At 36.0% G+C, this 15,498-nt stretch overlaps 1 protein-coding gene across 1 annotated transcript in view; it reads left to right on the top strand.

The window, feature by feature from the left end:
* THSD7A (thrombospondin type 1 domain containing 7A) overlaps nucleotides 1-15,498 on the top strand; it is a 431,993-nt gene that overhangs the window by 390,080 nt on the left and 26,415 nt on the right. The window contains exons 14-17 of the mRNA XM_021689643.1: nucleotides 6,013-6,191; nucleotides 8,874-8,879; nucleotides 10,540-10,673; nucleotides 14,938-15,091. Of these exons, the coding sequence (XP_021545318.1) occupies nucleotides 6,013-6,191; nucleotides 8,874-8,879; nucleotides 10,540-10,673; nucleotides 14,938-15,091 (473 nt within the window). The remainder of the gene's footprint in view (nucleotides 1-6,012; nucleotides 6,192-8,873; nucleotides 8,880-10,539; nucleotides 10,674-14,937; nucleotides 15,092-15,498) is intronic.

Below are 15,498 nucleotides of genomic sequence, written 5' to 3'. Positions count from 1 at the left end.
GTTACTTTGTGAAGTAGTGACATGAATTATCCTGTGATTCTACTTTCAACTATGAGTACTAAATAACAAAAGGTTAAAAGTTTACTTTTGTCATCATTTTGAAGGTGGGAAAATGCAATTCTTCTAGAAATATTTCAATAATTTATTACCTTTGTAACAAAAGATAAAGAAGGCACTATATCATAATAAAGGAGATAATCCAAAAAGAAAATCTAACAGTTGTAAATATTTATGCACCCAATATGGGAGCACCCAAACATAAGGAACTTATTGATAATAAAACAATAACAGTAGGGGACTTTAAGACCCACTTACATCAATGGACAGATCATCTAAACAGAAAATAAACAAGAAAACAATGGCTTTGAATGACACACTGGACCAGATGGACTTAACAGATTTAATCAGAACATTCCATCCTAAAACAGCAGAATACACATTCTTTTCAAGTGCGCATTGAAGCATTCTCCGGAATAGATCACATACTCATTCACAAAGCAGGCCTCAACAAGTACAAAAAGATTGAAGTCATACCATGCACCTTTTCTGACCACAATGCTATGAAACTAAAAATCAACCACAAGAAAAAATCTGGAAAGAACACAAATACATGGAGGTTAAACAACATGCTAGTAAACAATGAATGGGCCAACCAGGAAACCAAAGAAGAAATTAAAAAACAACAACAACATAGAAACAAATGAAAATGAAAACACAATGGTCTAAAACCTTTGGGATGCAGCAAAAGTGGTCCTAATAGGGAGGTCTATAGCAATACAGGCCTACCTTAAGAAGCAAGAAAAATCTCAAATAAACAACCTGACCTTATACTTAAAGGAGCTAGAAAAAGAACAACACATGAAGCCTAAATCCAACAGAAAGAAGGAAATAATAAGGATTAGAACAGAAATAAATGATATAGAAATTAAAAAAAAAGAACAGATCAATGACACCAGGAGCTAGTTCTTTGAAAAAAATTACAAAGGCTGATACACCTGTAGCCAGACTTACCAAAAAGAAAAGAGAAAGGACTCAAATAAAATCACAAACGAGAGAGAACGAACAACCAATACCACAGAAGTACAGTTATAACAGAATATTATGAAAAACTATATGCCAGCAAATTGGACAACCTGGAAGAAATGGATGAATTCCTAGATATAAACTACCAAAACTGAAACAGAAGAAATAGAAAACCTGAACAGACCAATAACCAGCAAAAAAAAAATTGAATCAGTAATCAAAAACTCCCAACAAACAAAATCCAGGACCAGCTGGCTTCTTCTACCGAACATTTAAAAAAGAGTTAATATCTATTCTTCTCAAACTATTCCAAAAAATAGAAAAGGAAGGAAAACTTCCAAACTCATTCTGTGAGGCCAGCATTACCCTGATACCCAAACCAGATAAAGACTCCACCAAAAGAGAGAACTATAGGCCAATATCACTGATGAACATGGATGCCAAAATTCTCAGTAAAATACTAGCAAACTGAGTCCAACAATACATAAAAAAAAATCATTCACCACAATCAAGTGGGATTTATTCCTGGGATGCAAGGGTGGTTCCATATTCGCAGATCAATGTAATACACTGCATTAATAAAAGAAAGGATAAGAACTATATGATCCTCTCGATAGATGCAGAAAAAGCATTTGACAAATTACCAACATCCATTCATGATAAAAAAAAAAAAAAAAACTCAACAAAGTAGGGATAGAGGGAACACACTTCAGCATTATAAAGGCCATATATGAAAAACCCACAGTTTAATACCATCCTCAACGGAGAAAAACAGAGCTTTCCCTCTATGGTCAGAAACAAGACAGGGATGTCCACTCTCACCACTGTTATTTAACATAGTACTGGAAGTCCTAGCCTCAACAACCAGACAACAAAAAGAACTAAAAGACATCCACATTGGCAAGGTATAAGTCAAACTTTCACTATTTGCAGATGACATGGTACTCTATATAGAAAACCTGAAACTTCACCAAAAATTGCTAGAACTGATAAACAAATTGAGTAATGTTGCAGGATACAAAAGCAACATACAGAAATCTATTGCATTTCTATACACCAATAATGAAGCAGCAGAAAGAGAAATTAAGGAATTGATCCCATTTACAATTGCATGAAAAACCATAAGACACTAGGAATAAATCTAACCAAAGAGGCAAAAGACATGTACTCTGAAAACTATAAAACACTGATGAAAGAAACTGAAGATGACAAAAAGAAATGGAAAGACATTCCCTGCTTATGGATTGGAAGAACAAATATTATTAAAATGTCTATACTTCCCAAAGCAGTCTACACATTTAATGCAATGCCTATCAAAATACCAATAGTATTTTTCACAGAACAAGAACAGACAATCCTAAAATGTGTATGGAACCACAAAAGATCCTGAATAGCCAAAGCAATCTTGAAAAAGAAAAGAAAAGCTGGAGGTATCACAATTCTGGACCTCAAGTTATATTGCACAGCTGTAGTGATCAAAACAATATGGTACTGGCACAAAAAATAGACACATAGATCAATGGAACAGAATAGAAAACCCAGAAACGAACCCACAAGTGTATGGTCAATTAATCTTTGACAAAGCAGGAAAGAATGAATGAATAGTCTTCAACAACATGCAACTATATGGATGAACCTCACACCACATTGTAGAATGAAAGAAAGCTTGCATATATGGATATACACAGTATGATTCCATTTATATAAAGTTTATAAAACAATTTGGCATTGTGAGAAATCAGGATGGTGGTTGCACATGTGGGAAGGGATAGTGATTGGAAGAGGGCACAAAGAGGGCTCTGGATTCATGTGTGTGTTCAGCAAACTTCGTACTTATGAAATTGTACCAAAAAATGCATTTTTGTGTTTGGAGACTAAGTTTAAAACAGCTGATATATATCTGACAAAAACATAAAATATATATGAAAATATGCTACAGATCTACTTCTTATCCAGATTCTACTGATTCTGCCTGTGTCTTACAGTAGCATTCCCTAATTTCTGTCCTACACACTCATCCATGCATAAATGGGTACACATTTGACTGGTGAACTTGAATATTCAAGCTCAGTGGGTTATATCAATCTCAGTATCTTGGTTGAAATTGTACTATAGTTACTATTATAAGAAACTGGGTAAGTAGACAAGGGATCTCGCTATATTATTTCTTGCAATTGTATGTGAATCCACAATTACCTTGATAAAAAAATTTCAATATAAAAGAGGGAGTGCTGAATAAACACAACATATTAAATTTCCAAAAGTGAGACCCTATCCCAAGTGAACTGTATCATAATGTTTGGGGTTGCTGGAAGCCTGGACTTTTAGCATGTGTTCCAGGAAATTTGTGATAAGGCAAGGCTGGGAAATACTGTGTAATAACTGGCTAGCTCTTTAACACTGTCTCAATCCAGGACACTGTGGTCACAAGCTTCTGGATTAAATTTGTCATAATGGTTTTTAGGTGGTCTTGTTTCACTATAATAAAAGAAATCAGTGTTTGTTGGTTCTCTTTTAAATCTACCTACAATAAAAAGAATGAAATACTTGGGAATAGATTTAACGAAAGAAGTACAAGATGGGTACACAAAAACTGCACAACATCATTGAAAGGAATTAAGGACCTAAATAAATGGAAAGAAATCCCATGTATCTGGGTTGTTAGAATGGCAATACTCCCAAATTGATCAAGCTATTCAACACAGTTCCTATCAAAATCTTAGCTGCGTTTGTGGACAGAGATTGACAAGCTGATTCCAAGATGCATATGGAAATGTAAGGGACCCAAAAAAGCCAAAACTATCTTGAAAAGTAAGAACAAAGTAGGAGGACTCACGCATCCTGACTTCGAAACTTACTACAAAGTTACAGCAATCAAGATGGTGTGGTATTGGCATAGAGATCAATGGAATGACATTTAGAATCTAGACATAAACCCTTACATTTATGGTCAATTTTCAACAAAATAATTCAATGTAGAAAAAAAATAGTCTTTTCAACAAATAGACCTGGAATAGCTTGATAATCACATACAAAAGAATGAAGTTGGACCCCCTACACCTTTTAGCATACACAAAAATTAAGTGAATTATATACCTAAATATGAGAGCTAAAACTGTATAACTCTTAGAAGAAAACATAGATGTAAATCTTAATTACTTTGGATTAGGTAATAATTTTCTAGATGTGACATCAGAGCTCAAGCAACCAAAGAAAAAATAGGTAAATTAGCCTCATTGACAGTTAAAATTTTGTTCTTCAAAGGACACTAAAATAAAAAAGACAAGTTTTGACAAATGTAGAAATTGGAACACTTATACCTTGCTAGTGGTATTGTAAAATGGTGTGCTTTAGAAAACAGTTTGGCACTTCCTCAAAAAGTTAAATATAGAGTTACAATATGACCCAGCAATTCCACTCCTAGATATATACCCACGAGAATTAAAAACATGTTCACACAGAAACTGATACACAAACATTCACAGCAGCATTATTCATAATACACAAAATAGGGGAAGAACTAAAATATCCATCTGCTGATGAGTGGATAAACAAAATATGATCTATCCATACAATGGAACACTGCTCAGTCATAAAAAGGAGTGAAGTACTAACACATGCTATAACATAGATGAACCCTGAAAACATTATACTAAGTGAAATAAGCCGATCAAAAAAGACCGCAGAATGTTTGCTTTCATTCTATGAAATGTCCAGAACAGGTGAATTCTTAGGGACAGAAAGTGGATGAGTTGTTGCCAGATGATGGGGGAGGGGAAAACGGGAGGTGACTGCTAATGGGTATAGAGTTTCTTTTTGTGGCGATGAACATGTTCTAAAATTAGATAGTGGTGATGATTGTATGACTCAGTGAATATATTAAAAACCAAAACGTGAGCTAACTTCTACAGTGTATGAATTATTTCTCAATAAAAAAAAATTGTAAACCAACCTAGAGTTCCCTAGTACAAGTTGTTTATATTATTACCATTTTCAAAATCAGATCCTTGATGCTAATCTAAAATGGTACAAGAGCAAACCCTCTGCATGTCAGAGTATTACCCAGAACAACCATGCATTTGACTCTTGACCAAAGGAAATTTTGCTTTTTCCACATATTTGCCTGGAGAATACTAGTGATGAATTGATATTGTGAAATGCCAAATTGGTAATAAGGGACTGTTCCAGGAAAATGCACCCATTTCTCAAATCACATCTGTAGACTATTAAGTTAATTGACTGTGTGATTTGATGGAATGAGTACTGGCCTAGACCCCATCTCTTACTATGTGATCCTGCACTTGTCAATTATCTTTCCGCATTTGTTTTCCTATCTGTCCAGTAGAATATCAATACCTGCCCAATACATTTAGAAGATTTTCAAGAGAATACAATGAATGCAAGATGTGAAATTGTTTTGAAATTGACAGCACTAAAAACTATGAGACATTATTTAACATCCTTCATTTTTCTTCTCCAGATTTGATTTTCAAAGGGGAAACATAAGGTGCTAAGTTAAATGGTTCCTTTTGGATGTTGATTGAGAGGGTCTGGCTCTCTTCTTGAAGAAGAATATTGCATGGACTCAAACACTTCGGCTTGTGTGACATTAACACAGAGAATTTTATAGAAAGCTGTTATAATTTTTTTTAATGTATCATTCTGACAGCCTGAGAACGATATAGCAGCCGACAGGTTATTGTCAATTAAACATGAGCTGTCAGAAAGTCAGAAATGTTGAAATATGGTGAGCATGAATCCTAAACAGATCATATGGCCGCTGCTCAGCTGTTATTTTAACATAGTCGCTGTACATACGTGTCATTTTCCTGCAGAATTTAATTTGAGTTCCTCACAACGCAGACATATTTGCATTTGCATGTTGCTGTCAAGTCAAACTTGGACCTTCTAAATGAGCTAGAATGGTGGGTGGTAGTGGGCAAGTCACATGTGGAGAAGAGGACTCTCATCTGGCTTGTTTCCATTCAGGTTACATTGAAGAGGCTTGCATCATCCCCTGTCCCTCTGACTGCAAGCTCAGCGAGTGGTCCAACTGGTCTCGCTGCAGTAAGTCCTGTGGGAGTGGCGTCAAGGTTCGGTCTAAATGGTTGCGTGAAAAACCCTATAATGGAGGGAGGCCTTGCCCCAAACTGGACCATGTCAACCAGGTATTTTCTACCATTGATTCTAATACTGAGAATATTAACATGTTATTTAGATTCACAATGATCTATTTTTTTTCCTCCAAAATGGAGAAGAATAAACAATAGCCCTGAATAAGGAATTTGACCTATTTTATCCTTAGAATGCCTGAGTAAATATATGTGTGTTCTTATAATCCCAAATCAGATACATTATCCTTGCATTAGGAGATTTAGTACCTTGCATGTATATGCATATGAAAAATGGAAATGGAAATTAAAATGACACCTACCTTTAAAATAATATCATAAAATTGTATCTAGCTGTGTGCTGAGAGCAAGACTGTCTCATTATTATAGTTCCCCTAGACTCTCAGAAAAGACATCTCAATTACCAACTACTTAAAATGAAAGAGAGTATTTGGATTTGGATCTAAAACTAGGAGAGATCTCTCTCTCTCTTCTCTCTCTCTCTCTCTCTCTCTCTCTCTCTCCCCCCCTCCCTCCCCCCCCATCCTTCTCCCTCTCTAAAAAGAAGGTTGGGGGGGTCCTCCTGAGTGGCTCAGTTGGTTGAATGTCTTTGTATCAGCTCAGGTCAGGATCTCAGGGTTGTGAGATTGAGCTCCTCGTCTGGCTTGTGCTGGGTGTGGAGATGGCTTAAGATTCTCTCTCCCTCTCTCTCTGCCCCTCATACTCTCTCTCTCCATCCCTCTCTAAAAAAATCAAAAAATAAAACTAGGAAATATGAATTTGACTGTTCATTTAAATTTGTTTGATACAAAATATGTTAAAAAAAGATATAAAGATGACTTCAAAGTCAGTGTAACTATGTTCTCTACCAATTTAGTCTTTGACCTTTTGAATTTTATTTGGAACCTTATTTGATTTTTGTATGTTCATTTCATTAGCTGCTGTTAATAGTTGTTACTTGTGTTCTATTGGAGATATAAAATAAAAAGACTGATAGAGGGAATTGTGACTAATTCAAATGTAATATAAGATATAGGCAATTATTATCATGTTTGACCTACATGTGAATTAACAAAGAATAAACTTAATATAGTATGTGTAGATGTTAAGATATGTATTTATAGTGTCACAATCAAATGAGCCAAATCATATATATGAACCAACTTTAAATATGCAGATGGGTTTCATGCACACATAGATTAATTTTAATCTCCAAACACACTGCTTACCAGTACACATACTTTACTTCCCACATTAACTTAAATTGTTAATGATAATAAAGATATACTGTAAGGTGCTCCCCTCCACCTGCTAAATGGGATGCCGCCGAATTCATGAATCACATGGGAAAGCCAATTAGATCTTCAAAAATAATAAGGTAAAATAAAGGTACAGTCTAGAGAAAATAAAAATAAATTTTGAATAAAGAAATTAAGGACAAAGAAAGTGGAGAATTAAATCCCGTAGGAAGTACTACTCTGAAAAAATCTTGATTTTTTTTTTTCCCTGAGTGAAGTTGCTGAATGTGCCCTTCAAGGCAACCATCGGTGACTAATACGCAGTACTGCTGCCATCTACTGGTCAATGAGTTTTCCTGCCAGAGTGAATATTTGCAAAGAAGAAAATTCAGTTAACATAACCCTAATTAAACACAATAACTGAAATGTAAGCTTTATAATGCAAAGGAATATTCTTCTACAAGTTTTGAAATCTTAAATTTCCATAAGTAAACTTAACTTATAATAACTTCTGCTCCATGGTCCTAATAAAGAGAAATTCTACATAAATGTATAGGCTCAGTGTGTGTGTGTGTGTGTGTGTGTGTGTGTGTGTACGTACAGCCAATGAGCCTTTCAATTAAAATAAGCTGTGTTTGCCTCAGCATTTTTTTTACTAGCGAATTTTCAAAGGTTCAGGACCTTCTGCCAAGTTGTTTTTGCTATGAAAAGTCTTTTTACCTAAGCCATTTTTCTGTCACTTTCCAACTCTGGTAAAATTTAATGCAGAGTTTGATGGGGACATTTAGGTACTTGTTAATCATCTTACTGGTGGTATATTAAGTTATTAACAACTAAAAATTAAAGCTAAAACAAGAAATAGTAGATTCCTGACTCTGAGTACAAATGTTCTACATTTAAAAATAGAAATTTCTAGGACCTTGTCAGTAAAATATTAGGAAAGAACATACAAAGGTTTGTGTTAACTTTGAAAATTGTAAATCACATGGATTTTTTTTATCACAATTATATATTCCTCAATAACATAATCAGTGGTCCATTGACTTGGTAATGGTCTTTGAAGTACCATTTTCTGATTAAGGAAGCAAATTCTCATCCCAAGAAATGTAGGTGGATGGATGGATTAAAATCAATAGATTAATCAATCAGTCTATGGATAGATTTCATTCACAATTTATCTATCCCCCATGATACATGTATTTTAAGGTCTACTCAGTTTTTTAAGATTTCTTCATCCTGCCCATCTAATCTTTTCCTTGGCTGTGTTGTTTATAATACTCCTTTGTATATCTTCACTTTAAACAATAATGAGTTGCTTTTTCTCTCCCAAGGCTTAATGAAGATATTGTAATCATTTACCAAAAAAAAAAAAAAGTTGGCTTTTATGTGTAGGTAAAATAATATTTTAACTTAGAACATGAATTTTTTCATCCAGTATACTGACGTTTTTCCTTATCTTTTTCCTCTCCCTTTCCTTCATTCCTGTTGAACACTACACCAGGCCCAGGTAAGAACTTCTAAACCTCCTGGTTCATGGAAGAATACTGCTTGCTTTCTTTTTCACTCCCGACTTCAGAGAATGTATTTCTTTTCCTGCTATTGTCTTTTATCTTTTACGGGGAGAAAATACCACATTTTCCATAGAATTTTTGTTCTGCAGCTGTTTCCTCCCACCCACCCCTGCCCCAGCATGCTACCTGTGTTTTCTCACTTCAGTATCAGGGCTGAGGTGCAGGGGTGGGGAGAACAAGCTTCACTTCACCAGCCTTGAAAAGGCAGTGACATCTCTTGTTAATGCTGTCATGCTTCTCGGGGGGGAGAGGTAAAGGTGCAGGTGGGCTGAAGGTGGGTGGCAGGAAGTTGCTCTGAACTGATTTATATTCAGTCCAGTGTAGGAGATTAGAATGAAAGCCATTGAAAGATTAGGGAAAATGGCATTTCTCCTTCAGTTTTTCCCTTCCGCACAAGTTGTAGGGTAATGTTTTACTCCGTAGTACTTAGTACGATTTTAATGCAGTACCCAATGTGGAGGTGATAATTTATAACAATAATGATAGGTTCTTATTCCAACGGTGTATAGTCTTTATTCTTACTATTCCATTCTTACTTCTTGAATAGGTCAACTTTATTTACTCACTAAAATTTGCACAAAATAGCTCCAAAGGGCTATTTATATCTATATTTTCTGGAATTATATAGTTACACAAAACATACATATACTAGTGTGTGTTGTGTGTGAAATAGGCAATAATGTTGAATTACCATAGATTTTGAAATTATTTTAAAAGACATTTTTCTTTAATGGTTGAGTCAGCTGTGTTGCAGTGGATTACAGTTTATTTCCTTGGCTTAGTCATTCTTCTCACTGAGAAAAAAGCATAATTGGTTCATTGTTCTAAAATCCTGAAACCAAACACACCAGCCTAACTGTGGGGCTTTCAGGCTTTGTGGACAGGAGCAAGACAATTGGCTTTGTGTCATGTGGACCCTCCCTGCTTTGGGCTGTAACTGGGTAATACGAGGCCAATTTCAGACCTTGTTTCCAAGCCCTAAATGCTTAAGGGTTAGTTTTAAAATGGTTTTATTTCTTATTATTTATTGTTTAATTTAGTTTCACATACAGAATGCAAAAAATATATAAATTCTTATTGCTATGTACATTCGTTTGGAAAACAGGCCAAGTTATATTCCTTTGAAAACAGCTACTTTTATATGCTTATTTAATTCATTCATTCATTTATTCATTCATTCATCTATTCAACAAATCTCTATAGAATGCCTAACATAGGAGCACTCTGGCCTGAGTGTTGAAGACCCACAACACCGTGAACAAGACAGATGGCCCATGAAATTACAATACTGTGCAGAGGGGGGCAGTACGGGGCAGTGTGTGAGGTGTCCCGGGTGCTTCGTCAGGTCACATGTGCAACTGTAATGTGATAGATGATCAAGGATCAAGAGAATACAACACAGCTAGCCCTGCCCATTACTGCTGGAATTCCCAAGAGGTTTTCTATAGTCCTGTCTTAGAATAATGAGCCTGTCGTAAAGGAGAGGAATGAAAATAGCTAAACAGGAATACAGTGTTTGTCGTGCAGGTGAAGGGCTCCCAGTTGCGCTCATCGGGTTCCCTGTGGAGAAATCCCTGAGAACTGTGTGTGTTTCAGGTATATGAGGTGGTCCCTTGCCACAGTGACTGCAGCCAGTACATATGGGTCCCAGAGCCGTGGAGCATCTGCAAAGTGACCTTTGTCAACATGCGGGATAACTGTGGAGAAGGCGTGCAGACCCGAAAAGTGAGGTAAGGCCCTTACTCCTCCCCAGTTTCCTGCATCAAACTGTCTTCAGCTTTATTTCTAGGGAATCTGTGTTCGCAGAATGCTCCAAGGGGATCTGCTTCAAGCAGCAGGTTGTTACACGGGGCCTCTGACAGGAAGCCTCACTTCAAGGTGCTCCTGAAAAGAAAGATCCACATACTGAATGCAAGCTGAACTAATTCAGTTTTTCCAACCCCAATGACTTTGTTCTTAAAGGCCAAAAATATTTCCGACTGCTTTTTAGTGATAAACTGTTGTAAACTCTTGCTCCTTTGTATCCTCAAACTGGCAAACTGTGACTACTCTCAACTCCTCCAGGAAGCCTTCCCTAATACCTAGTGCTGCTCATTTGTTCTGTGGGCGCACTGCCCAGTAGGGTAACCACTAGCCACGTGGGGCTATTTCATTTTAAATTTAAACTAGTTAAAGTTAAATTAAAAATACATTTCCTCAGCCACACTAGACACATTTCAAGTGTTCCGTAGCCACAGGTGGCTAATTCTGTCAGACACCAGAGGTATAGAGCTTCTCCATCAGCACAGAAAGTTCTGTTGAGCAGTGTTGCTCCATAGTGCCCCATGTACCCCTCATTGTTTTGGAAAGATCCATTTACTGTCTGTCGTTTTTGTTAAACTCTATAGCTTTCTCCAAACCGAGACCCTGTCGTAGTCATAGAAATTCCCTAACACCTAATACAGTTTGGATACTCATTAAATTTTCCCTGCGGTATCTGCATATGGCTCTTAAGGGTTCTGGAACCCTACGAAACAAGTGTATGAGGTTTTATTATCTCCACTTTATAGAATAGATTCAGAAGTACTAAGTAATTTACCAAGAGCACCCATCTAGTAAAGCAACAGATTTGTCACTCTTTATACCAGTTTCTTCTAACCCTGCTGAGTGACACACAGTTAAGACAAATGTCAAAACATCCAAAACTCGACAGTTCATGTTGTGGACAAGCTCTGACCTAACTTTCCATGAATTTAAGATTTGTATTTCTCAATAGAAAAGTAGAGCGAATTAACATTTGTATTGTAAACCTTTGGCACAATCTGTATAACTTTGTTTCCAATAAAAATAATCTCTATTTCTTTTTTCACAAGCCCTCTGAACTCTCAAGCTATTTTTCTGAGGAACTTAATAAAGGTGGATGAGGGGTTGGAAGGTAATAAGTTGGTAGGGAAATGTAAGGAAAAGATAGAGATTCCATTTTCCACCCTTCCCTTCCAAATTTAAATTTTCTCCTTCAAATTTAAAAATATTTTCCCCATAAAAAGATTTTGATCAATTTGGTTTTTTGTAAGAAAAATTATAATAAAGAACTGTTCTTTTAGCTTTCCCTTCAATGATCTTTGTAGATGTTGCTTTTTCTTGCTTTATAAATAGATACTCTCAACATTTCCTGCTACATCTTAAGCAAAGTAACTTTTGAGATCAATTTATTTTTTCAGTAAACATCTTTAATGTCAATAGAGTAAAGAGAAGGTCAGTCCCCAGATTGTGATCTCTGATCATGTAATAATGTTCCTATTTGTTACAGATTGAGTAGTAAACTTTTCTAACCTTATCCTCTGCTAATTAAGGTCAAAATGTCCTGCTTATATGCAAGCATTGGATGACATTTCAGGATAAATGAGTCTATAAGAGAGCAGGTACCAATTTATCCAATGTCATTCTTTCTCTTTCAGGATGGTATGTACATCAAAGGCTGGTGGCAGAAGTGATTTTCCCTGGTGGGAAGGGATATTTTTCACAGACATTTTTTTTTTAGAATTTCTAGCACCTGGTGATAATAAAAAAGAGATAATAAAAAAGCAACAGATTTGGTTATTTTTACTGTTGCTTTTGAATTCTCTGCAGACAGTGTACCTCCTTATTGTCATACCCGTGGCTGGCCTCTGTCCCACCCTTTGCCTCCAGCTCGGTTCTGCACTATGTATTTCTAACACAGTTCAGTTTTCTCACAGCATAATTCCCTGTCCTATGGAAAGGAAAAAGGCCAAGAATTTAAAGAAAGCAAATGAACTTAAAGTGCCTTCCTTTGTGCTTAAAACTTGATCCAAATATTTATTCTGTTTTCTAGAGTAATTTTAAAAACTGATTAATACCAAATAAAGTAAATAAAACATAAATAATCTGAATGTCAACAATAAGGACATTTTTAACAGTTGCGGCACGTTGGAATGATGTCATTCAAATATAGTCATTAAAAATTATATCTTAGTTGGGGCGCCCAGGTGGTACAGTCTGTTAAGCATCTGACCCTTGGTTTCAGCTCTCAAGCTCCTGAAATCAAACCCCGCATTGGCTCTGTGCTGAGGGAAGAATTGGCTTGGGTTCTCGCTCTCTGCCCCTCCCCCGCTCAAATAAAGAAATCTTTAAAAAAAATTATATCTTAGAAAAATTGTTAATGATATGAAGAGATGTTCATAATGTATTATTGATTTTTTAAACAGTACAAATAGTAGGTAAAATTTGCTCTATTTAATGAAGTAAAATATATGCTTACATAGAGAGATTCTATCTCAGTGAGAGATAGAATCGTGTGACTTTTTTTGTTTCTTCTGATTTTCCTAAACTGAATAAATTAGCTGTATAATAAAGAATTAAAGGAGAAAAGCCTGTAAAAATGTAGTTTTATGTACATAACTACTTAATAAAGTATTGAACGTCTGTCTTTAACTCTGGATCAATAGGTAATTTTGCAAGTTAATCCTTGTACACTGTGTCAGTGCCTACCATGAATACAATCTTGCCTTAGCAGCAAACCCAACTTTTGAGCATTAAACCCTGTTCCATGTCATCTCAAAGCTGCTCCATGTCCTCTCAAAGCTGCTGTCAACAGGATATTTTTTAAATGCCATCAAAGATAGAACTTTTTCCTGGAAAACTAAAATTCTCCCAAAGAAATTTATAATTTTTTCTTCAGCAATGAAATCAAATAAATATCTACCTGTGCATATTTTTGTGGTTGCTCTTTTCTATTTTTATCCAATACATGCCACACACAAAAAAATGCAGAGGTAGGTATTCATAGAGGTATTTTTTTCAGACTACAAACCCAATTAAGGCATGACCAACAGCACAGTTTTCCCGTCATTAAATGTATCCCACAGGAAAACGACATTTCTCTTAAATTGGGCAGCACTGTAGAGAAAGGAATTCTGTAGAGTAGATTTGTGAAAATGCAATGTCCCCACTGATTGTAAATCCCTGGGAAAAGGTGAGATTCCAGGTATAACTGATAATGTAATTTAACTGACAGTTTAAAACATTGCTATGGCTTTGAGAGGCTTAAGAACACAAGCCTGCCTTTTTAGCTCCAACAATGTACTCTCTTCCCAAACCCATTACTTTGGTAGACCTTCTCTGAGTTATAGATGAGGGATACTCTCTTCCACTAGAAAAGTGCCTGGAGAGATTATTAACTACATACACTGAGAGTGAAGTCTGGTACTAGCCACATTAATTAGATCCCCGAGAGATGAGTAAACAAGCCTTCCATGACTGCTTACAAAAGAATGAAACATAATAAGATGTTTGAATTTGTTCTGTTAGAAAGAAAACTAACAATAAAAAAAGGTCAAGATAGAGGAAGATTCAAACAACCACATTTAGAGCATTTGTGCTATTGCTACTATAATTATGTTTTCACTTCTGGCTTTCTTTTAAGTTATCAGCATACAGGAGGCTAAAATTACTTTTTAAATGACAAAACAACTTGATAAATGCCATCAGTTACTTTTGAAAATACTTAATGAAACCTCTCACTAAAAAAGTTCAGTGTGCCTCATCTTCCATCAGGTACGAATCTACTTTCTCTGTGGAATCTGCCATTTCCTTCTGAAGAAAAAAGTGCATTGTATTCCAAAATTCCAAAAATAAGTTCCTCAATGAATCTCTGTGGACCAGTCCTCATTAGTTGGTGCATCATATATGAGTGTAAAAGTCCCTCTTCTTTCAGAGGAAGACATACAGAGTTTATAATCCACATGGGCTATAATTTTAAAAGAGTATGATGATACAAGGAAGTGTACATTTTATATCATGCTGAAGCTCTGCAAGTATTTATGGGAGGCAGAGATCCTTTTATGTCTTCATGTTTGGAGAATTTAATTTATCAAATGCAAACCTTGCCACCTCCCAACCCCATAATGATGTCTTAGAAAGAACCATCTATCGAATGGGTTGGCCATTGTTCTAAGTGTCCTGGTTCCTTCACTGAATAGGTATGTTTTCTTCTAGATGCATGCAGAACACAGCGGATGGTCCTTCTGACCATGTAGAAGATTACCTCTGTGATCCAGAAGAGATGCCCCTGGGCTCTAGAGAGTGCAAATTACCGTGTCCAGAGGATTGCGTGATATCTGAATGGGGTCCGTGGACCCGATGCACTTTGGTGAGATGATTAACCATTTATCAATAGCGTTTACTTAATTCCTTACCACTAAAGCTTTAAAGCTTTAATGCTCTAATTGCTAAATTAGTTACCAAATTAGTTACCAAGGCAAGGGTGTTTTCTTGGCTACCTCATTCTGTGACTGTGCCATTTAAAGTCAGCTGTGTTTTGGCGCACGCTAGAACAGCTCAACCTCTTGCAAGCTTTATGCTCCTCCATCCTCCTCCTGGACCCGCACAAAATGCCTTCAGATTGGCTTATAAATACACAGCATGTTAAAAACTGCACTGGTGATAATGAATCCCTCCAGGTAAAGGGAAAAAGAATGAAGCTCTAGTAAAAGTACTTTAATGGTGTCGGGCTATTGTCATCCCTTGCTTTTTGCCCAATCCATATTATTTAAATTG

Source organism: Neomonachus schauinslandi, chromosome 12, assembly GCF_002201575.2.
Source record: "Neomonachus schauinslandi chromosome 12, ASM220157v2, whole genome shotgun sequence".
NCBI classification, from domain to species: Eukaryota; Metazoa; Chordata; class Mammalia; order Carnivora; family Phocidae; genus Neomonachus; species Neomonachus schauinslandi.
Note: the sequence above shows the minus strand (reverse complement) of the source record. Positions and strands in the feature narration are given on the sequence as shown.